Here is a 25,242-nt window from a genome sequence, read left to right on the forward strand (position 1 = left end):
ATAGTCTACAAATATTAAAAATATTTTAACCACTTTTCTGTAGTTGTCATAACACACTGAAATTTTGAGGTCTACAACAGAGAAAAAAAAATCACTATCCAATTTGTCAGTTATATAGTTTGAATATAAGCATTTGACTTAAAACTTTTAAAACATTTAGCATAGTTATATTGTCCTTGGTGGTACACCCACTTGATATCTCTATATAATGGCTTGTTAAATCCATATAATCTCTACCTATTGTTTTTTCTTGTTAAATCCATATAATCTCTACCTTATGGTTTTTTATCTCTATTCTCCTATTTCTACATTACAGTGGCATATATATTTGGCTCTCTCCCACCATGACCTTGATACGCTGAACTTAGTAGTATCCTCTATATCTAGAAGAAATGAACAAAGTGGGTTTGGGATGTTCTCACTATTGTTTATTTACTCATCTATGCCTTTGTAAACCAGGAATCCATATAGAAAGAAAATAGAGGAAAAGTAGGTGAAAGGCCATCAAAAGAGAAAGAAGAGTTATTGTCCCTACCCTTCTTTTCAAAGTAATACAACCCTCTCTGTGTACCTAGTCAGTAGACTAAGCTAGTTCCAGCTGTTAGATGATTCCATAACTTGGCGTTCTTTATTCTAATGATCCTCATACTTGTAAAAGTTATCCAATATGTGTTTTGTGTTGTAGTGAAAACTCTAGGAGGTCAGGGCTCATATACCTTGTTCACCTCTATCTGCCTAGAATCTAGCCTCTGTGTATGTGTATGTAATAATTAATAGTAAAGTTACGATTCCTACATGGGCCTTGCCCTCAGGACATTCATATCATGATCTAGGAGGAAAAGAGATATAGCAGAACATTAGAATGTGATATACTAAAGATTGTACTAGGGTATCTGCAATGTGCTGAGACACCAAAGAAGAAGGAGCTGTATATCTGCCTCTGTGGCAACCAAGGAAAAATTTGAAAACATTGGGACAGGAGTTCCCATCATGGCGCAGTGGAAATGAGTCTGACTAGGAACCATGAGGTTGCGGGTTCGATCCCTGGCCTCGCTCAGTGGGTTGTGGATCCAGCATTGCTGTGAGCTGTGGTGTGGGTCACAGATGTGGCTCGGATCTGACATTGCCGTGGCTGTGGTGTAGGACAGCAGCTACAGCTCCGATTGGACCCCTAGCCTGGGAACCTCCATGTGCCGCTGGTGTAGCCCTAAAAAGACAAAAAGACAAAAAAGAAAAAAAAAAGATTGCAAAAGTTCAGAAGTTTATCTAGATGTGAGAACATTCAACCAAAAAATTGGAGGAAATATGAAAATAGGGCTCTCAAGGCAACAGGAAAAGCAACTTTGTAGTTTATACTGCTGGAATGTTAGGTGTAACGACAAGGAGTATAAAATCAGAGAAGCTTCTGATAGGCTGAAGGAAGTGATTATATGACATCTTTAAGAACTAATGTCTTACTCTATAGCTTTAGAACACCACTAAAAGAATTTAAGCAAGGAGAAATAATGTTCATAGATTTCCAAAGTGGAAAGATTGCAAGGTATCATGGAGAACTGATCACTTAGCTCTCATTTACCATTCTGTGATTAAAATGTTATGGGCTGATAATTTGTTTTTGAGGTAATAATCTCCTTTAATTTTTATGATTTTCACTCACAGATTCATTATACTCTTATTAAATTGAGATTTTTTTTGATAGAATACCTTCAAGAGAAAATACAAAGAGTGATGACAGTAACTCATACCAGTTTTGCTTTTATCTAACAGAAAGTCTAAAATGGGCCCTATCAAGTATTTAGTTGCCACATACATTAAAACCTTCATTTGAAATCAATGTATTATAATTATTTGATACAAATTAGATAAAGATATAATTTGGTTTCATAAGAAATAACTGAAGAAAAAATTGCAGGCAGGCATGGACAACTGTTAAATGATTAATATTTTATTTGTGCATATATTCATTCAACAAATATTGTCTTTACTATGTGCCAGGTATTATGCTAACAAAGCAGATTCAACCCCTGTCCTTAAGAAATGTACACCTGCTAGTGTAAATGAGCATTAAACAAATAGTCACAGAAATTGTTTTTTAGTTACAAACTGAGGTAAGTTCTATAGGGGAAAGAACCATGATGCTACGGTATTGTATAATAGCATTGTTGAGTGAAACTGGAAAATGGCAATCTAAAATTGATTCTGAAATATAAATATAAAATTTAATTTAGCACTTCTTGAAAACAAATATGAGAGAGAAAATGTCCTAAGAGATAATAAAACCCATTTTTGCTGTGCTGAGAAAAAGGCTCTAAGAAAATGTGATCTGGTTCCAATTTTATTGCAAGATTTTATCATGGAGAGAATAGTAAAAGGAGATAAAGCTCTAAAGCACCCAAAACTTGCTGTGACTTTAGGGCACCCAGCACTCAGCATAAGAAACAGGGGGGCATTCCATAAAATTGCTAGCAGCACTGTAATTTAAGAATGAAAGTTGATGGTTCCAGCAGACAGCTCAGATCTTTTGTGCTAGCAGATCTTTTGCTTTTTGAGGCACCAACTAAGAGAAACTACTGATAGTTGAATGAATGCAAGGATGACATATATTTATAAACTCATTTGTCACCCTAACTTATTCTAGATGATCAATACTAAAAGTGTGAAATAAGTCTATTTATGAACTCTGTTTATTCTGCTCAATTTAATAAGAACCTTAGAGGATTTCAAAGATCATAAGTTCTACCTGACACATTTTGTTTTTGAGATATATCATAATTGATATAATTGATTCAGTGTTCATTCATAAGGTGCATGTTGAATGCTTACTGTGTGATAGGCACTGGGCTAGATGCTGGATGAAATAAGTGAATAGGGACAGCTGATTATCTATAACTGACAGGCAGATTGACCTTAACGGAATAATTAAGGCTTAAAGTATTTGGGTATATGTCTTAGAAACATTTATCAGAATAAATGCTTTCAAGGAAGAGGAATAATTAAGAAATTATTGAAGCTCTGTGAGGCAGACCTTTGGAATGCCTACTATTTACTTGGTGACTATGGTATAGTCACATACCTAAAAGATGTGTAAATTACTATTTTTCAGAAAGTTAACGATATCTTGAATAAATGACAGGCTAGGGGAAGCCTAAATTTATGAATAGTCTACCTCATAGAAATATCTTCCCAGACCCAAAGAGAACAACCACCAGCATGTTACCTAATTCTGTGTCATACAAAATCCATAATATCATCGTGATGATCTGAATAACTATGAAATATACCAAAGGAAACAAAATCCTTTAGGACGTGGACAATGAGGATATGTCACTATGAAAAATAGGAATACTTAGCCAGCCCCTTGGAATTTTAACAAAATATTTAAAGGGTTTAGGTGCTATTAGTCAGAACAAAGTCTGTGTTTTTCCCCAAAGTTGCTTTCATCAATTTTGATATACAAAATGTTTAAATAACTCATAAATTTTATCTTCCAAAAGTAAAGAGACTTAAAAACCAGGTTGAATATATGTCTTAAGGTGAGCAGTATGATACAAATTCTTGTGAGCTGATGCTTCTTGAAGCATAGGGAGCCAATACATGAAAAGGAACCTATAAAAATTATGCAACTTGATGAGCAGTGCTGTAATAACGTGTAAATTCAAAGCCAGGCAGGGATAAGCAGAAAGATTAACAAGAAACTTATTTTTGACAGAGCTGATATATTAATAGTAATAATTATTGTTATCTAAGGCAGTGCTTTTCAAATTGAGGTTAAAATAAAATAATTGATGGGGATAGTAATAGATTTGAAATAGTATTTCCACTTAAAATAAATTTAATCATTTTAAATGTTTTTAAACTTTTTTCTTTTTTTCCCTATGATAGAAAGATGCAAGCCTTTTATTTTGCTAACATGTCATGTGAGTTTACAAAAAATATATTTGTTTTGAAGTACTCTTCAAGCTTATCTGATGAACAGATTCTTTAAAAATGAAACACAGATGTATATTTCCTAAAAAGAGACATGTGTGTGTGGAGGAGGGGGAGTGGGGACCCAGTTTAGGGAATATTGGTGTAATGAGTTTTAGAAAGAGATTTATAGAAAGCAAGGATGATTTTCTTTCTGGCCTTTCTAATTGATTAAAGCATAAGAAGTCTGCTTTGAAAGTAAAGAAACTTTTAGCAGGCTAGATGGGAGATTGCCAGCATATGGGTAATGTGATTTTAGCATATTTCACTAAAGCATATTAGATATTAGACAACTTGCTGTGCAACCTTGAAAGAAAAGCTATTTATCAATCAACAAGTCTCTCCAAGAATGAAATGTAATACTGACTTCTTTTATCATTTCTATGTTATCTAGATGTAGCACAGGTAAGGAAGATGTTTGGTACATTCATAAATTGGTGAGTTTGTAAAGAATCTGAAAAAGACAGTCAAGTAAACAAATCAATAAATTGTGTGTAGTAGATTTAGACTTTTGAACCAAATATCTTTAACAACATGTGTATTCCATTCTCTAAGTAAGAAACTTCCAATGATAGAATGGAAGGGAAGGAGAGGGAGAGGTAGGAAAGGAAGAAGGGAAAAGAAAAGGAAGTGGGGAGGGGAAGGAAAGGAAAAGAAGGAAAAGAAACAAAAAGCAAAAGTATAGAAAGAGGAAAGGAAAGATAAAGGAATGGAAGAATAGCAGGAGAGGTAGCAAGGAGGGAAGGAGGGAAGAAAGGAGGGAGTCAACTCAATTTAAGAAACCCAGCAAATTGGCTCTGAACTATTTGGTGAGATTTGTATTAACTGCTTATAACAAGGCACAGTTTATTTTCCTAAGGAGCTTTTAGGAAAAATTTTAATGCAATTATAATTTTATGTAAAATTCTTTGCTAAAAATTTAACATTTATCTAGATATTTGGAGGCTAATTCTTTTATTGAAGAAATTCTGAATCACTGAATTTGTAGTTTTTATTTATGCTCACACATATGCTGCCTTTATGCTGCCTTTGAGTGGTCTTTTGAGCCCCAGGTTTTATGCATCTGATATATCAAGGGCCTTCACTATGTAGTAATCATATATTTTCCTTCCTTTTTTCCTTTCCTTTCTTTCTTCCTTTTTTTTTCTCTCTCCCTTCCTCCCTCCCTCTTTCTTTCTTTCTTTCATGTATGTAAGCTATAGCATTTTTTTATCTGGCAAATGGGATCTTTTGACAACTTAAAAAAAGACCATTTTAAAAACATAATAGTTCTGTATTGTCAGTATGGACTATATATTTAAACAACCAAAGAAAATCTTATTGTGAGCAAAACCACAAAAGAACCAAAATCCAGAGATTGCATAGTGAAAGTCAAAGAGGTAAACTCAGCTTTAAGAGGTACTGCCTCACCTAGCATTATTATTATTATTGTTTGCGTGTCACTATAGAGCCACAATTGCTTGTAATTGTGCTTCCAGATGACATTTTTATATTAGCCATCTGTAGTCATTTTCACAAGTAGCATAATAAAAAATTGTGTTTCAGAAACTATGTTTCTACCTGAAGGACATATTTGATAGTAAAGTTTTTCTTAAAGTGAAATTTTTCTTCAAACAAATATTTATTTTGCAGGGAATATACATAGTTAATAAGAATGGTAATTCAAAGCAAAAGTGACTTTGAAGATGGTGATAGGCTCAGTGTAGTGATTTAATGAAAACTGGGTAGCCAAAAAAGATGACCTTAATTTATGATTTTAAATGCCTATCAGAGAAGACCAAAAGCCCCAGGTTGCCACCCTTATGTTAAATTAAGACTGCTTCCATCAGATATAATGCTTCTCATAATCTGAAACATTTATTTAGAGCTTATTATGTGAGAGGAGATAGAAAATTAAGACAGATGATAGCTGTGAATAGATGATGATAGATAGATGATAGATAGATAGATAGATAGATAGATAGATAGATAGATAGATAGATAGAAATAGATATCCTCTATTCCAAGGGTTTTATAATCTACTAGGAAAATAGATCACATTTTAAAAGGTAAATAATAGTAACACTAGGTGTCATAGGCTGAGTGTCCAGTGAATGATCAAGGTAGAAAGTAGGATGAGCTAGGCTAATCCACTGAAATATAAAGTGGCTAGGGGTGGATTTTAAACTGAATTTAAAATTTACTTTATTAATCAGAGTAGTATTTGGAAGAGAACAGGAAGGACACTAAACAGAAATACCTCTACTATAAATGGGAATTATTGCACAATACATATAAAATATTTGAGTTTTAATTATAGGAATGGATAATTCCCCTTTTTAGGGAAGATGTGGGGAAAAAATGTAAAGAAGCTGTTTACTTAAACATTTCTTCTGCATAGACTGAGGATTATTTTAAAGATACACTTCTCTACCTGGATTTGGTAGAAAGATACAGTTCTCTACCTGGATTTGGTAGATCTTCATTCCTCCAAATTTTTCAATAAGTTACTAACTTTTTGTGATTTTCCTTGTATTTCTGCTTTGAACTTCCCTATTCCTGCTAAAAGACAAATGCTGAATGAGTCTTATTGTATTGATCAAGTAAAAAGAGACATGTAGTGGTGCCCTTTATGAGGTAGAATGGTTTCCTGACCAGGTTTTTAATTGGTCTTAGCAAAAATAAAGCTTTAAATAGATGCAGATATATTTAAATCAGAACAAAATCACAGGCAACATGGAGTACTATATGCAATTGGCATTTGCCTATAAGGAGAAAATCACTTAAGGATGAATTTGTGCAGAAAAATGGAATGTGCAGTATAGTGTTTTAGGAATTAAGATTTAACTTTAGAAACAGGCTGTGTCTGGGTAGGAGAAAGCAATATGGCCAATCCCTTGGGACAAATGTTGGAAGATGCACAGAGTTCAGTATTATTCCATGCTTCTGGGCAACCAATTGGAAAAGTTATTATTTATCATATAGTAGCTAATGTAGATGCACATCTACCCGCATCAGCATAAGTACTAAATTTCATTTGTAACTTTGCTTCCACTGAAAGAATATTTCTTCTCAAAGGGTAAAACAATAAAGAGACAACCGAAAGCTCTTACACTGTGTTGCCAGGATGTTAATCATGGTTGATTTAAATTATTTCACCTAATCATGGGAAACACTATTTTGTACACAACTTTCCTAAAAATTGAGATTACTGTTTTATGCTGTTTTCAGTGTAGAATGATTCCTAGACATTAACTCAATATCCTTGCCCTTTTATTTCCTTTTGTAGACTTCTATTTACCGTTTGATTTATTTTTTAATGCTGAGTTGAGCCTGCATTTTAAAGAGATATTTTCTTCCTTTGAAACAGAATGTACTTTACCCTTCAAAATCAGAAAGGCCACTTGTCCTTTCTATCTTGTTAAACTTCTTTTTTTCTCCCATTTTCCAGTTGTTATTTGTTTTTTCTGCTGAAAATAAGAATTGACATACTTTAGAGCATTTGGAAAGAGCTCTGTTCTCTTATATTGTTAACCTTTAATTATGAAACTCTGGATTCCTTGAAATCATTAACTCACTCTCTCTTTTTTTTTTAGGTTCTCCATATAGAGATAAAATCACCATCGCAATTCTTCAGCTGCAAGAGGAAGGCAAGCTGCACATGATGAAGGAGAAGTGGTGGCGGGGCAATGGGTGTCCAGAGGAGGAGAGCAAAGAGGCCAGTGCCCTGGGGGTTCAAAATATTGGTGGCATCTTCATTGTTCTGGCAGCCGGCTTGGTGCTCTCAGTTTTTGTGGCAGTGGGAGAGTTTTTATACAAATCCAAAAAAAACGCTCAATTGGAAAAGGTAAATGTCTCTTTTTTACAACTTAAAACAATCATTGTTGTGATAAAACAAACTATTTTTTATCTTTCCAATCAAGGGTAATGCTTTAGAACCATGGATGTTAATTGTCTTCTGCCCCTCATTATATAACAAAGGTTCATAGAACTCAGGATCACTTTCATGGTTTTTCATGCAAACGTAATATTTATCCTTCGTTGAAGCCAGCTGTGGGACAAGTGACTCTTTCTCCTCTTACCAAAGCCTGAAAAAGGAAAAACTTTTGCTGCTTGAAGTTCACTGCCATTAGTTTATGGAGAAATAAAATTAATGAAGGAAGCAAAACTTGGAAACTGTAATATGAAGGAAAAAAAACTTCTGCAGCTAAAATGTGCTTTAAGATACAATACTGATTAACATTTTCAAGTTAGAGAGTAAATGCACTTTTTATTTGAAGATTTTTGGCCCATTAAATTTCTAATTGAAAAAACCTAACATGCACTGTGGAAATTTTAACTTCTTTTCTACATTAATGAGTATGTGAGAATATTGTGGTTTCTTCTTTGCCACTTCATGTTATTCTTGATGCATCATTTATTTCCTTGTACCTGAGTCTTTAGGAGAATATATATATAAACCTCTAAGATATTGAGACTATTGAAATTTTTCTTGGGAGTTTAATATATTTAATCTTTTGTACAAATGTCTTTATATTCTGTTCTTGAAAAATTTGTGGGAGTTCCCACTGTGGCTTAGTGTGTTAAGTGTGAGGTTGGCCAAAAGGACAGGATCGGAGTTCAGGCATGAAAGACTTTATTAGCGGGGTATACTGCCAGGCTGACTCACGAAGGGAGGTCAGCAATCAGCCGTTAGAGGAGGGAGGTTATATGTGAGTGCCAAGAAAGGGGGTTTACGTGGTGCAGAAGCTGATTGGCCATTTCTTATGTAAATAGGGTGAAAATGAACAGACCAATCAGTTTGGGAGAATTATTAGTAGGATATGAACAGAAGTTTAGAGATTCTCCTGGGTAGTGGCGTAGTCTTTAAGATTGGGTCTCATGATTTCAGGGAAGACTTAGTTATGTCTTAGTCATGTCTTTCCAGGAGCTGGGCGAGAGCCTAGAGCTAGGTCTTGTTTTTCCCAGGACCAAACTAACATTAAGAATCGGACATAATGTCTGTGAGGATGCAGGTTCTATCCCTGGCCTCACTCACTGGGTGAAGGTTCCAGCATTTCTGCAATCTTAAGTGTAGGTTGCAGATGCGGCTCAGATCTGGCATTGGCTGTGACTGTGGCACAGACCTGCAGCCGCAGGTCTGATAAGACCCTTAAGCCCGGGAACCTCCACATGCTACAGGTGCAACCTTAAAAAGAAAAAAAATAGTTTGTGAACCTGGTTCAGATAAAATGTTTCTAATGCTATAATTCTTTCAGTTCTATAATTATAAGAATGAATATTTGTAGATAATTATCTCTTCCAGATGATGCACCTTAATGTAGATTTATAGCTCTGGACATGAAATGCTGCTTTAACATTTTTAAGTATTCTGCAACTTTATTTAGTCTTTTACTATATAAACATCATTTTTGTTTTTAATTGAAAAAGCATTTTTAGTTCTTAACTTTTAGACTATGCATCAAAAGAAAATTGTATTCTCTTTAATAATTGAAAAGTTTAGAACTTTTATTGATAAATACAAAAATAGAAATAAAATATTTTCCTTTTGTCTTAGTAATCTATATTGCGATTAGTTTTCTGAAGTCAAAATTTTGGATACAGCATTTCTACATTTTTACTTGACTATAGTACTTCATTCCTTGAAATAATGTTTTATAAAATGAATATTTTGATAGTTCCATTCTGTCTATGAGTAAAATAACCAATTCAAAAGTTTGAAAAATTTTAAAAATTACGTGATTTATTTTTCCCACAACATTCAGGATGGGCTATATCTGCTGACCTGGCTAAATCAACTATCTCTTCCCCTAGTGTTACTAAAGATTAGATCTAAGTACACTTTTTATGTTATGGTCTTTTTTATGGTATCAAAATGAGTTTTTGAATCAAATCCAAAGAACAAATCAAAAAGAAAAGTATTAAACTCTCCAATTTTCAGTTCTACTATAATTTATCCGTAAATATGATATTTGTCTAGTTTGTGCTCAAAATCAGTCCAAAATTATAGAAGAAATTTAGGTTTTCTAGCTGGAGTCTCAAATCATTCATATGTAATGGTTTTCTTTCAGTATTAAAATAAAACAAATGCAATAAAATCTTGACAATATGTAGTAGTCTATTTCCCTTTTCTCTCTGTATCCTCTTTGTATGATTTACCTGGGCCATGTCTCTATGTACAATTATTTTATAAGTATTCTGTTTTTAAAAATAATAGCCTTTATCATTATTATAAATAACTACTTTTGCTTAATTTTTCACATGTCAATCAGATCTCAATTTCTGTGGACCTCTATGACCTTCTAAAACTCTAGAAAGAGGAAATCAATGTACCTTTTATGGCTGGAAGAGATATTATATTGGAAAGAAACAACTGTGTTGACATGACATGAGCATTATTACACATTCCCCAGAGCTGTTATCCAGCGTCTCCACAAAGCTTCCATAATGAAATTCAAATTCCTTAGCTTAGCAGTGGATCCACTTCGGGATCTATCTCTGTCCATCATTATAGTTTTATGTTTTGCTTCTCCTCTATTTGTACCTGTATTCCACCCACACTAAATTATTTTCAATTTTCCAAGGTCGTCCAGCTTTTTAAAATCCTCTTCCATTTGACCTGAGCAAACTTTGTCCATTTTTCTACCTGGCAAACTCCCACTAGTCATTTTTGATTAGGCATTTAAGACTAGACATCAGCTTGCCGAAAAGCTTTTCCTAATCAATAGGTGTAATGGACAGGGAGGGCACAGCTGTTTCCATAAGGTGGTGTTAGATTTTTATTTTCTATTCCAATGGAAATATATATATATATTCCTACCCCTTAGAGAAAAGTTCAGAATAGATTTTGTCCATTTCAAACAACATCCATCCTTTTCTCTGTGAAGCCTATGCACATCTCCATTCTTCCTTAGCACACTGTTTTATTCATATTTGTTGATTTCTGTGTGTGGGTGCCTCTCTCCCTATTAGACTTTTAGTTCCTTTAGGAAAGGAACTTATTGATTTTGGTTTGTGTCTTCAAGGTCTCAAACTGTGCCTGTTTGGGATAAGATAAATCAATCTTTCCTTCTCTCTTTTTTTTCTTTTCTTTTTTCCTTACTTTCTCTCATTTTCTCTATTTAAATTAATATTAAACATGATTCTGGTAACTTATTTTTAAAAACCTGTCTTAAAGAATAAAGGGATGTATGTTTCCATATAATTTAAAATAATTGTTGTAAAGTAAATAATTATAGGTTTATTAGAAATGACCCATTTTATTTGTTGTGATAAATTAGGTTCTCGGGCTCAATTCTTCTTCACTTTTCTTAAGAAAAAAAATTGTACTTTGCTGGACTGTATGGTTTCTTTAACATCTTACTTTATTTAAATTAGCCATGAAATAGTCCTAGATTTTATTATAAGATAGGCATAAGAACACACAGAACTTCACAGTTTATTTACACTTATAATTGTGTCTTTAACAATTTTTTTTTAGATTTTAAAATGAAAGCAAACATTTGCAAAATTATTCATTTACTCAGCAATTACTTATTGAAAAGCAAGCATGCAATGAAGTATGTTTGCACATTGGCAGTAAGCAAGGATATACTATTCATGATTCCAGCCTCACAGTCCTTTATTATCTCTTTTCTCTTCTCCTTCTGTATTTTCTTTCTTCTTTCTTTAATTTATAATATTCCAATACTTTTTAAAAGAAACAAATAATCATGTCTTTCTATCTTTAGATAGAATAGGCTGGCAAATAAAATATACATACAGTCTAGTTGAAAATGGTATTTATATATAAAATTTATGAATTACTAATATATTACCATGTTGTCTTATCGCCAATGATGATAAAATTAGTAATAATAATTATTATTATTTAAAGGGAAAATAAAATGTCTTGGGAGTTCCCGTCATGGCGCAGTGGTTAACGAATCCGACTAGGAACCATGAGATTGCGGGTTCGGTCCCTGCCCTTGCTCAGTGGGTTGACGATCCAGCGTTGCCGTGAGCTGTGGTGTAGGTTGCAGACGCGGCTCGGATCCCGCGTTGCTGTGGCTCTGGCGTAGGCCGGTGGCTACGGCTCCGATTCGACCCCTTGCCTGGGAACCTCCATATGCCGCGGGAGCGGCACAAGAAATAGCAAAAAAAAGACAAAAAATTAAAAAAAATAATAATAAAAAAATAAAGACTTTCAAAAAAAATAAAAAAATAAAATAAACTGTCTTTTATAGCACATATTTTGTGAGATGTTAAAGGGACAAATAGGTCTGAATGACTATAATATTTTTATATTTCCAAGTTGTTTGATAACTAAAAGTAGTATGAGAATGTATTTTTTAACATGAGGGCAGGTTCAAACTAAAAGCAGAAGATAATGCTAAAATACGCAGATCTTAAAAAAAAAAAAATCCGAAAACTATAAATTGCATTCCTTTCTGACAACCACAAGATGGTGTATTGCGATTTTTAAAATACCTAATGGTTTAATTTTGATGTAAATATCAATGCATCAGAGATACATTGCTTTTCATTTATTCAAATTTATAAATGAAGTATGTATACTTTTTTTGATATTTTTCACAATATAACTGACCATTTGGAAAGACACTCAAAATGCTTTTCCTCTCTGAATGTGCCTGAAAAAAACTAATCAAGACATGCATTTTCTAATAGATTTTCTTTTTGCCGTAACTTTTCCCTGATTTAAAAAACATTACCACTTAAAGTTCATTTGGTAAGCAATCCAAGAAACTATTATACATCTTAGGCAATTATCATTGTATCTCAGGTTATATGGATTTGTTTGAAAGTTCCTGTGTTCATCTTCCAAGTCTTATTTATAACTGAAAAAAGCTGCTTAATATACAGAATTTTATTTTCTCTGGTAATATATCATCTTTACATAATTCATTCGTTTTGTAAGCACTAATTAATCATGAATGATTATAACATTTTAATTTTTACAAAAATTTATAACAATGATGGTTCATTAATTTAAATTTGAAATTATTCATTTCTTGTTTTAGAATTTTTTAAATTTTTTTGTTACTATTATTCTTTTTTTAATAGTTATTTCCCCAATACAGTTTTTTTTCTACTGTACAGCATGGTGACCCAGTTGCACATACATGTACACATTCTATTTTCTCACATTATCATGCTCCAAGTAACTGACTAGACTAGTTCCCAGTGCTACACAGCAGGATCTCCTTGCTAATCCATTCCAAAGACAATAGTTTGTATCTATTAACACAAAGCTCCCAAACCACCCCACCTCTTCCCCCTCCCTCTTGGCAACCACAAGTGTATTCTCTAAGTCCATGATTTTCTTTTCTGTGAAAGGTTCATTTATGCCTTATATTAGATTCCAGATATGTGATATCATATTGTATTTGTCTTTCTCTTTCTGACTTACTTCACTCAGTATGAGAGTCTCTAGTTCCTTCCATGTTGCTGCAAATTGCATTATTTCGTTCTTTTTATGTCTGAGTAGTATTCCATTGTGTATATATACCACATCTTCCTAATCCAATCATCTGTCGATTTCTTAAATATTTGAGTATGTCCTCTTGAATTGATTATATAATTCTTCCCTCTTTTGGTTTTCCCAAGACTAGTAATATAACTTACATAGATTGATCTTTTGTTTTGTCTGATATGTATGCAGAAATATTTTCTTTTCTGTGTAATTGAAAATGGATTTGCCTGTACAAATTGTCTTTTATTGAACAGTTTAAACATGAATCTTGGAGTTTCTTGACATGCAAAACTTAATGATGAAAATATTCCCTTTCTTATTACTTAAGAACAAAATAGTAAATTTGAGAAATAAAAATATATAAATTATTGCTCAGATATTGAAATTCAAAGCTATGTGTCCTGTCTTGGATACATATTTTTTTATAACTTTCCTCTAAGATGATTAAAGTACATTTTAAGTGCTACTTGGTATGGTTGTTTTTCAGGATATAGTCCATTTTAGTCAATGTACTTGTTTGTATTATAGAGCAAGTAAGTATTATCAAAAATAATCTCTAAATAATAATTTTCAGTCACTGAAAATTCAAAAAAAATTTTTTGAGGACACGTAGAATGTTCTTCAGTATATAAGTTGAGTAACAAAGGTAAAAGGCAGTTGTAACTCATAGTAGAAGGACGAATAAATGAAACAATAAATGAAACAATGCAATTTGGGAAATAAGAAGAAAGTGGTAGTGTTTTAATTTAATTTAAACTGACAAGACTAGGGATCCTGAGTGAAAGAGTCTTCACAAGGAAAACACTTTTCAGTGCTGGCTGAATCTGTATTTCCTAGAACCAGAAGAATGAAAACAGGTTGTTCACTGATCCTTATACACAAATTGCTTCCAGTACATTGAAGAATAGTTCTAACAGGAGTAATACTTTATAAAGAAGTCATTTATTGAATAATATGTAGGAATGCAAACTGCCATAAATCATCAGTAAAGATTTCATTTTGATATTCATATTTTCCAAATAATACCTATTTACAAACCACAGGCTATCCATGCTTTTCATGTATGGAATTTGGTTTAATGTATGGAACTTTAATTTAATGTATAGAATTTAAATTGCATTTAATGGTTCAGAAGGTAAAAGTCCTGAGTACATTTTTAATATAATACAATTTAGCTAAAACATGTTGCTATTCAGAAATGAAAAGCTGCAAATGAATTTTGGGCAAATAGTACATTTTGTATTGTTCTTATGTTGCTGCCTTACTTTGAGAGCAGAGCATCTTCAGTTTCAGTTAATGATCTTTATGTAGACTAAGTGGATGGCTCTTAAAAATGCTTTTACATGTAAATATGAGATCATACGTCAAAATGAGATGCCAATCTTTATTTTACTCACTAATCTACTTGCAAATCCGCAAACGGATTTCTAAGTCATTCATTTATGATAACCCATACTCATTTTATGCCCATAGTAATGTTTTAAAGTAAGATTGTAGCTGACAGGTAATAGTTTTGCTACCTGATTTTCATAAATGACTTTAGAATTTTTAAAGTATAATATATCATTTGAGTACAAAGTTACCCTGAGAACTGTGCAAGGATTATTATCCATATTATGCAGATGAGGATAAGTATCTCAAGGGTCAAGTATGTTTCCCAATGTTAAAGGGGCATAGACTAACTCTCCTTACACTATATCACACTACTTGAAGTGGAAATAGAATATTTAACTATTTTTTCTTGACATTGCATTGATAAAATGTGGGAAGTAGGAGTTTGAATCAGATAAGCAGATTCTGGACTTTAATCACGAGCACTGTTTAGTTATTTCACTTTCCTGGACAATAGGTATGAGTTTTGAAAGAAAAAAGATGGGATCATTTCTCAAATATGTTCAACCTTAGACAAAAATTATTTAACTTTCTATACATCTTTTAAAATAAATAAATAAATGGATTACAAATACAATGTGAATGAAAATATTTTAGAAAATAAGATAATTAATATACGTAGAGTTTTTTGCATGTGTCTGGTGTACAATGAGCAGCTACTGTTACAACACAATAATTATTTTTATTCATAAAGCTGATACATTTTAACTGTTGTACCTTAAGGGAAAAAGAGCTTTCCTGGAAGTAAGCATTAGTTATTTGGACGTTATATACTTTGCTGAAAAATTGTATTATTATGACTAGCAAGAATATGATGATTAACATTGCTTTTGCTTAAAATTCACTTCACAGCTATATCAACTAAAGTGGTGTTGAAGCTTGTCAGACCATATTTATTGATTTTTCTAGCTTAAGTAGGGGAAGTGTAAAAATGTGTAATAATGCCCCATTTTTTTCTGTCTCATTGTATTTATGAAATGCAATATAAATATATTCAGTAACTGTTTCTGTAAGAGTCAAGGTTTCTGAGAATATTTTAATCTTTGGTTATGTTCATCATTGTAAAACAATCCATGCTAAAGCGTAGAATGCTTTGTTGTTTTATTTATTGAGAAAAAAATGTATTTCTTTCAGCCCAGTAATTTTTTTCTGTCTAATTATTTAGTATTCAAAAAATTACCATTTGTTAAGAAGGGGGTCCAGGTAAAAGGCTCTGTTGAAATTCAAATCACTGTTCATGCAGCCTGCTAATATGGTAATGCACTCACAGAATGGAAGTCAAGAGAACAGCTTTCCTCTTTTAGCTCAGATACCAGTTATGGACCTTGGATGGTTAACTTGACTTCTTGAGTTTTTGTCTCTAGCTGTAAAATTACCGTGATTAAGCAATCGATTCACTAAAGAACCTACATGTAAAGTCCCATCTGATTTACAGCTTATCTAAATAATGCTCTTTTTAAAAAAGAGCTGCTTTAAAACTGAATGTCAAGATCAAAATTGCTATATATATATGTATATACACACACACACACACACACACACACACACATATATTTTTAACATGAGTGTCTTAACTAGTCATTTTTCATCTCCCATTGCTTCACGGTTACATTCATATAGCCTTAGGTAAATTCATACTTCAAATGTATAACATTACCTTTTTGATATTTTTAAAAGACTGCCAATTAAAGAGTATAAATCAAAAGGAATGGGCCATATTAAAAGACATTCATCTTCCTCGTTCAGCCCACCAACATTTATATAAAACATTGCATATTACCTCCAATATACTTTTTATTATTATTTATTTAATTTAATTATTATCTAATATGGAATAATGTTCTGCAGGGATTAATTACAGTGACTGTCACATTTGTCTCTACTACAGGTGATCTGGAATTCTTAGTCAAATGGCCTATAGTGCCAGAAACTAATTAGAAAAGTGTCTGAGAATGAACTAGGTGTCCATAATCACTTAACAAATAATTTAAATGACCAAACAGTTTGGTTGATACATGTTAGCCTATATTAGGACATTGAGTTGCAAAATCTGAGAGAAGCAGCTTAAAGATGTTTTGGTAGGGCTCCAAGTAGAAACTATGCAAGAATGATTGGAAATTATTCTGAATGAATATTGGAATATCATGTAGTTAATTTTATACCATCAAAGATTAGGGCAGCAAGACATATAAAACAGTTTTCATCCTTACAAAATACACGCTAAATAGAGACTTGATAGTAGCATATAATATTTATGACAGTTTCTCCTACAACTGATAAATGACTATATATTCAACATGTAAGTAATGAGCTTCAACGTTTAAAAAATTGAACTGGTTATTTTTCATCAGTTGCTGTTTTTTAAATATAGCTAAATATAAATTTTTAACTTAAAATGAGTTTTAAGTATATCAGTGTTCAACGTGAAGCATGTTTACAACTATATTGCTAATATTCAAAAATTTATATGCTTCTCAAAGGGCTGTCACATCATTTTATCATATAAACATATTTATAAGTTAGAAAGTTAAACTCTTAAGAATAAATTATTCCATAACACCAAGAATGATACTCTTAGAACATTTATCTGTAGACTCTATATATTTTGTCTAATACTTAAAATTTTTAAAATATAGCCTGTTTAAAAGGCAATATAAATATAGCCAAACACTTATTTTTAAGGTTACCAGATCTGCCCTGTTTCAAGAATGAGAGATGTGTAAGTACAGGTTGCCTCACTAAATATAGTGAATTTTTATGATGAGTTTAACTAATTTAAATGCAATTATACATGCTAACAGCTCAAAGATTTAAATTTTCATTTTCAGGAATCTTCTATTTGGTTAGTGCCACCCTACCATCCAGACACTGTTTAGTAAACTTTTGAAACTTACTAAAAGAGGTTTTTAATAATGGTTAGTATCCTTGTGCCTTTCTTTTTTCTTTTTGTAGTCTGTTATATTGTGCAGAAACATTTTTGTGGTTGTTTTCACCCTAAGAAACTTAATTTATTTAATGACACAGTTTATGTGTTTCTGTCCCTAAGAAGTGATTTGAAAAGCATGCTAGTTTTCTTTCTCTGCCTTACTCTCTCAGTCTCTCCCTTCCTCTGTCCCTCCCTTCCTTCCTTCTTTCTTTACCTCACCCCTTTCTCTTTCAATCTTTATTTTCCCTCTTCTTCCTCCTTCTCCCCATCTTCTTTCTTCTTCGTTATAGCCTGGGAAATTCCTATTAAATGCATTTGGGTTTTTCAAACCCTTATTTCATAATTCAATAAAAAAGACATTTTAAAAATTCTGATCATGATATGAAGTAGGAAAGACAATTTGTTTCTATCAAATAACATGTTAGAACTTTAAAAATCAGATGTAGTAATTTTTGGCAACATCAACACAGGGAACAACTGTACTTAAAAATCATCTGTAAAGTTTCATCTCTAGCTTCTTATTTAGATCAAGATATGAAATTTACATTATAAAACTTAAAAAAAAAAAGAAAATATGTGTTTTCCCTAATGCTACAAGTAAAAAATACTTTATGGTAACATTAAATTTTAAATATTTATCATGTTGATTCCAACCTCTTGCTCAAATTTGAAGGTTTGCATAGTTTTGTTAAGAAGTAGAAATAGTGGTTTCACAAATGAAGAAAAAAGCTATTATCTCATAGTGACATTATTAGAACCTAAGATAAAACTATTTTTTATGTAAACTTATATTGGTAGATCAAAAAAGAATTGGCAAAATTCAGCTTATTCAGAGAAAAAAATAACAAAAGGGGTGATATGACATTATATAATCAAGGCTACTGATTGCTTGCAGTTTCTTGATTAAAATTTTCGCTTCTAATGGCTTTGTAAAGTAGAGAAAGCCTAATATGGTAATGATGAGATTACATGTTTATAATTCTCAGAGTTTCTAAATTTGTGAATATAATTTACATAAGAATTCTAAATTATAAAAGATAAAGGTATTGTGATCTTTGATTGGGGCAGGGGTTTACCTACATTTTATATTAATCAACATTATTAATTTTATATTACATATAATTCCTTTAAAAGAGTTTAAATGTGTTTATTTGTAGTGTGAATTTAACTATAGGATACTAAATACAGTTTACTTATTAACTAGAAATAAAATTTAGTCATTTCATATATGAATGGATATGTACATTTATAAGATTTTTTTCTAAGAAAATCAGTTGTTTAGACCACTGTCTTACTACAGATAAAATAATTAATTAATATTTCTATTCTATCACTTTTTGAAACTAGTATAACCAAAATATCTAAAAGTTGAGTTTGCCAAGGAGGGTGTTACAGATTATTTAACATTTGGGAAACTTTTGTTTTAAATGAAGGCTTATTTCAAACAATTCAACATTATTCCATCCTATAATATTTTTAAGTGTAAATGGCATCAAGTTCTGACCTTGTTACATTATCTAATCAATTATTCTGTTAAATGTTTCAACAGAGAACCAAGACTAAGTTCCCTCGAGACTATGTATTCCTCCCTCTTTTGGAGTCAGATTATTCCATTGCTACAGTGTTGTCATCATCACCATCTTCATCATCATTATCATCATGTTCTTAATAAGTACATCTAATAGTAGGTATTAAGCAATAAGAAACACTGTAACCATATCCTAGCTATCAGACATCATATAGATAATTTAATAGAAATAGAATTCATGAATTTTAGAACTGTATAACACATAATAAAAAATGCATAGGAATAAATGTAGTTAATGGGGATTTCACGTATAGCATTTAATCATCTCCCATTGCAAGTACTAATAAATTAATATTTTTACTAATTTAATGCTAATAAAGTTTTATATGATTAATCAAATCATTAATAGTCTATGCATTTTACTAAACTTCAGAAAAAAATCTTTCTTAAGTAATTAAATTAGAAACATTGTTAAGCAAGAATAAAAATGTGAGGATCATATATAGCTATTGTTAATTGTGTCAACATTTAAAGAACATATGTGTGTACAAATCAGTGCCATGAAAACTTGATCTCTGCTCTTTATAATTCAGTGAGGGGGATACATCAAAGACCTAGAGGCCAGAGAAACATGAGGACAAGGGAAAAATATTAAATTGAGGGGACATAATTATCCTGGTCAATTGGAAAGTGATTCCTGAATAAGTTAAAATTTGAGTCAAGGCCTGAGGGATGGGATAAAGCTGAACTGATATGAAGAATAAAAGAACTCAACAGGGTATCAGAGCAAGGAAGAGCATAGGGGGAAAAACCTTGAAGATCCAAGCAGAAAGAAGGGTGTGTGTAGAGAAAAAAGAAAAGGTGAGAAGGAAAGAAGAGGTAGGGCTGAGTCAGAGAGGTCAAAATAGTAAAAAGAGGAGATTTGAATTTCCCCTGTTTCTTGGACAAGGAAATACTATGAATAACTGATTTTTTTTGTCTTTTTTTTGCGGGGGGAGGTATTAGGGCCACAGCCACAGCATATGGAGGTTCCCAGTCTAGGGGTCCCATCAGAGCTGTAGCTGCCAGCCTACACCAGAGCCACAGCAACACTGGATCTGAACTGCATCTGCAACCTATACCACAGCTCACGACAATGCCGGATTCTTAACCCATTGAGCAAAGCCAGGGATCGAACCTACGCCCTCATGGATGCTAGTTGGGTTCGTTAACCTCTGAGCCATGACAGGAACTCTGAATAACTGATATATTTTTTCAATCAATAGATTTTTCTGGTAATTGTGAGCCTTTGGGAAGGTAATAGCCTAGACATAAAGTTTGGATGACCACTAAGGGAACTGCTGAGGAATCCATAAAAGAAAAAGGGGGATATAGCCCCGAACAGATAAGAAGCTGTTCACGCAGGGACAAAAGTCACAAAATTGAGCATCAGATTATCTGCTGGAGTTGCCAATGTGAGCTCAGAAAGTACCTTACCCTCTCTCTAAATGAGTTTTCTCTCTCATAGAGATGCTCTCTTTAATTCAGTATTAGTTTATGTCACAAAAGATGATGTATACAAAGCATTTTTTAAAATATAAGGCATATATATGGTATGAAATATTTTTTTTATCCTGTGTTAATTTGGAATTAGCCTAAATTGATAAGCAGAGGAGCAATACCAAAAGCAAAAAAAAAGTCTTTATGTATATATTTAATTAGGTTTATTTCATTATGCTTCCATGTCACTTTTTGGAATTGTGTGAATTTTTCATACTTGTCCGCATTTTTAGTTGCTGTCCACATTTTTAGTTATTGCACAGAAGGAGCCTAAGTCTTAGCCCATCTGAATGTCAACACCGATATGCAACTTGTTCATGAATCTGATTTCGTTGTAACTAACACACGTGTATCTCAGCTGGGGAGGGAAACTAACAAATTTTTGTTTCACATTTTTGACTCTGTAATAGGAATTTGAGGACTATGTAATTATGAGCCCAGGTATACAGAATTTCTAGATAATCTGTTGCCAATGAAACCAGAATTTTTTAAAAAAATTACTTAATGGGGTCATTTTTTTTTACTCCTGGAATTAATTGTTTATCAACTCTCAGTTATCAAGCTGATTATGACAAAAAAAAGTTACTATTGTGCATGGATTTTTAATGTACTACAGCTTGTCATCTCATGATTAAATCACATGTGTTGTAGTCATCATCAATAGGCATAATCACAAAAATATATGACTTCCAGAAATTGTTTTCCATATTTTTATGTCTAAATGTGAGTACTATTTTTGTTTTGTTTTGAAATGCACAATGAAGAATCCATGTTTAAAGAAAATTTTCATGTCTCATGTTGTGATCTAAGAACTAGCATATTTTTCTAATTTTTTTTAAAAGCATGAATGGATTCCTGGTAACTGATTTGTGTATATGTGCTTGTATATTTAAATTTTAAAGTAGACTTATATCTTATAATGTTAATCAATTTTAAACCTGAAAATCATATTCAAAATATATGTAACGTATGCATTCCAAGTTGGCAGGTTATTTCACTATCAGGTAGAGATTTTCTTTAAACTTGCCCACTTTGATAAAATATTTTAATTATAATATTTTATGTATTAAATACAATGTAACAATTTGCTATAACTTTCTTAATGGAGTTTTTCAAAACTTCAAAACTGCTCTGTTGATAAGTCTGTTGAGAATGATTTTAATATTGTTTTAGAACTGTTGCAGTTGATCCGTCTTGTAATACTTCATTTTCTGTTATTCTGTAGAGGTCCTTCTGTAGCGCCATGGTAGAAGAACTGAGGATGTCCCTGAAGTGCCAGCGTCGGTTAAAACACAAGCCACAGGCCCCAGTTATTGTGAAAACAGAAGAAGTTATCAACATGCACACATTTAACGACAGAAGGTTGCCAGGTAAAGAAACCATGGCATAAAGCTGGGAGGCCAAACACCCAAGCACAAACTGTCGTCTTTTTTCCAAACAATTTAGCGAGAATGTTTCCTGTGGAAATATGCAACCTGTGCAAAATAAAATGAGTTACCTCATGCCGCTGTGTCTATGAACTAGAGACTCTGTGATCTAAGCAGTTGCAATGATCAGACTTGATTTACAAGCATCATGGATCAACCAAGTTACACGGGGTTACACTGTTTATCATGGGTTCCTCCCTTCTTCTGAGTGAATGTTACATACGCATTTTGTGGCTGGTTTCAAATGCAGTCCAGTGAGAAATTACAGGTTCCTTTTGAAGTCCAACTGTTGCCAGGAGATGGAATATCAATGCCCCAAGGGTGACCAGTAAAAAAAAAAAAAAAAAAATCATTAAGAATAAAAATACTTGGAATCAGCAAAAACTGTAGTGTTCCAAGAAACAATACAGTCTTCTGAACACCCGGATGAGAGGGTGGTGATGTTACTAGCCCCAGCTACTCAGTATAATGATCATCTGAATAGACAATATGTGTTTATAGGATGCGAAAAAAGTGTAATGCAAAACAAATATGAATTTCATGGCAAGTGGAATATAAAACAGATCTTCATCAGTGTTTTGCTTTCTTTTTCTTTTTGTTTTCTGACAGTCTGTGTCACTGATTGAGATAGAAATGTCAATTTCCAAGGCAATAATGTTTTTCCTTATATTCACCAATTCAGGAGATTTAACATGTAACTCTTCCAAATCCCTGCCTATTCCCCTGACATCCTTTCCCCAACCCCACACCAAGAATAAAAAAGCAACAGTTGGTTCAGAGATTATGAATTTAAAAGGATAATGTTTTGCAATCTTTGTCTTAAGTTGTAAAAGAGAGCTGAGTATTGATAGTTTCGTGGAAGACTGAAACTTTCATTCTAACATTCCGATATGTTAATCCAAACCCTCCTTCCCACTATAAATGAACTTGATGGAGCCTGGGCAGTTCTCAGTGAAAGGAGAAAGGGGACTGATCATCTAAGGAAAAGTACATGTGGCGAACTTTGATGTGGACTGCATTTATCAATACAGTCACAATGTTAAATGAACAAAATTCTTGAGCAGTTTTTTTCAAAAAAATGTTCAGGTTTATTTGTGGAAATGCAAGATTTCTATGAAAATAGTTTTTGTATGGAAATTTTTGTAATACTTTTTATCAACAAAATAAGAACACGCGTTCCTGTCAGGGGTGTGATGTCAAGCATGAATGGTAGTGCGTGTGCACCACCAACGTTTGGTGAAAACTATTTTTATCAAGAAAAAAAGGAATCATAGAAGAGAAATATTTTCAAGTTAGATAATATAAAAGCTAGGTGCACTACCACCACTGCTTACCATGCCACACCCCTGGTTTCCACGAGGCTGATAACATACTGTAACGAACAATTGTGTGTAATATGGTAAAAGACACAGACCTCTTGACAACATTGTGATAACAGTTGAGTGCACACAGTTTGCTGTTTGAATCCAATGCACAAAATTTAAAAAATCATTAAAATTATGTCCATTTTACTTTAAGCTTTGACTTTCATTTTTCTCTTGTATGTGTAGAATGAATACACAGTATCCTTGTTGCTTTAAAGGAAGTATACTTCCTGAATCCTTCTAGGTCATTGAGGATGGCCACTTCACAACTAGCGGGAGAAAAGGAGAAAAATAGCTCTGGCTATGAGCTACTCAGACATAGGGGAAGCTGGAATGGGATGTAAAATGCAATATTAAGGCTTAGGCTGGTTTAAATGAGAAAAATAGCAATTGTGGAGGCTATAGGCATGATTTTACCTCTTTTTTTGAGTGGATATTGACTATATCCATAGGGTTGTGTAAGACTATCTCCTGATTACTGATATTATATTTGAAGTTCAACTCATGTCTAATTTAAGAACTCATTGTGCACTCTTAATCTAATGTAACTCAGCAAAGGGAGAAGAAGAGACAGGCTCAGTATCAACAAGTTAAGAAAAACTAATTATAACTGCTTACCAAAAAAGACCTCTGAAATATCTCTTTAAACTCATGAAAGTTGCACAAATTGCTAATATCTATTAAATTAAAAATTAAATGTTCAAGTGTTTTCAACATTTCTAGTGTCAGGGTTATCTGAAGTTCAATCTGATATATCAAGGACAATCTTTTCCCCAAATTTAATTTTAGTGACTTAAATGAGTCACTATAACAAACTTCAATTTTTTTTTAGTGGTAAATAACCTCAAATAGCATAGTTTATAAAAATGATCAGGTTTTAGTCAATATTTTAAGTTTTTACTCAATCAGATTCTAATAAGATTTTAAAGCACTTTTTAATTTCTGTTCTTCATTGTATTGAATAACCTTCATAATAGGCAGAAAATTTCAACTTTATTTTTAAGTAGTAGGAAATAATTCTTTAGATCTTTGGTACAATTTGATAATAATTTTATGTAGATATTAAATTAACAAATTTCTAAAAGTGTAAAAATAACCTGGCATATTTTAACTCCAAAGGTAATTTAGAATATATAAATTTTTGTAATATATATTTTTATCCATCTCCTAAAAGATTGCTACATTATTACCAAAATAAATAACACCCTACTCATTAGGTGCTTATGCATATATGAGATATGATTCTTAATTTTAATAAAATCTTGAGTACTTTAAAATAACTTCAAGCAGTGAAAGAAAGTGTCTTTTCTGGAAAGGCAGTACATTAGAGTAAAATTATTCTCTAGTGTAGCATTCAAATTATAAGAAGGAGAGGAAGAAATGCCTGTTCCAGTCAACAACATAACCTGATGACTTCTGGTAATCAATGGAGACCACAAATAACTCTAGCTACTCTGGGATACATATATTTACACATATCACAACTAAATGACCTTAACCAGATGAAAACAAAGTTTTTTTTTAAATTTTATTTTATTAGAGTATAGTCGATTTACAGGATTTATATTTGTTATAGTCCTCAGCTAAGTAATCCCAATGCTATGAAAATACCAAGGAAATATATTCACATGTTTACAACTGGATGACCC

The 25,242-nt window shown here is 32.4% G+C and overlaps 1 protein-coding gene across 1 annotated transcript in view; it reads left to right on the plus strand.

Moving 5' to 3' along the window:
* The window catches only part of GRIK2 (glutamate ionotropic receptor kainate type subunit 2), a 626,277-nt gene extending 602,553 nt beyond the window's left edge, over positions 1–23,724 (plus strand). The window contains exons 16-17 of the mRNA XM_047761628.1: positions 7,542–7,792; positions 22,028–23,724. Coding sequence (XP_047617584.1) covers positions 7,542–7,792; positions 22,028–22,192 — 416 coding nt within the window. The 3' untranslated portion in view covers positions 22,193–23,724. The remainder of the gene's footprint in view (positions 1–7,541; positions 7,793–22,027) is intronic.
* Positions 23,725–25,242: the final 1,518 nt, after the last annotated feature.

The sequence above is a fragment of the Phacochoerus africanus genome, chromosome 2 (assembly GCF_016906955.1).
Source record: "Phacochoerus africanus isolate WHEZ1 chromosome 2, ROS_Pafr_v1, whole genome shotgun sequence".
NCBI lineage: Eukaryota > Metazoa > Chordata > Mammalia > Artiodactyla > Suidae > Phacochoerus > Phacochoerus africanus.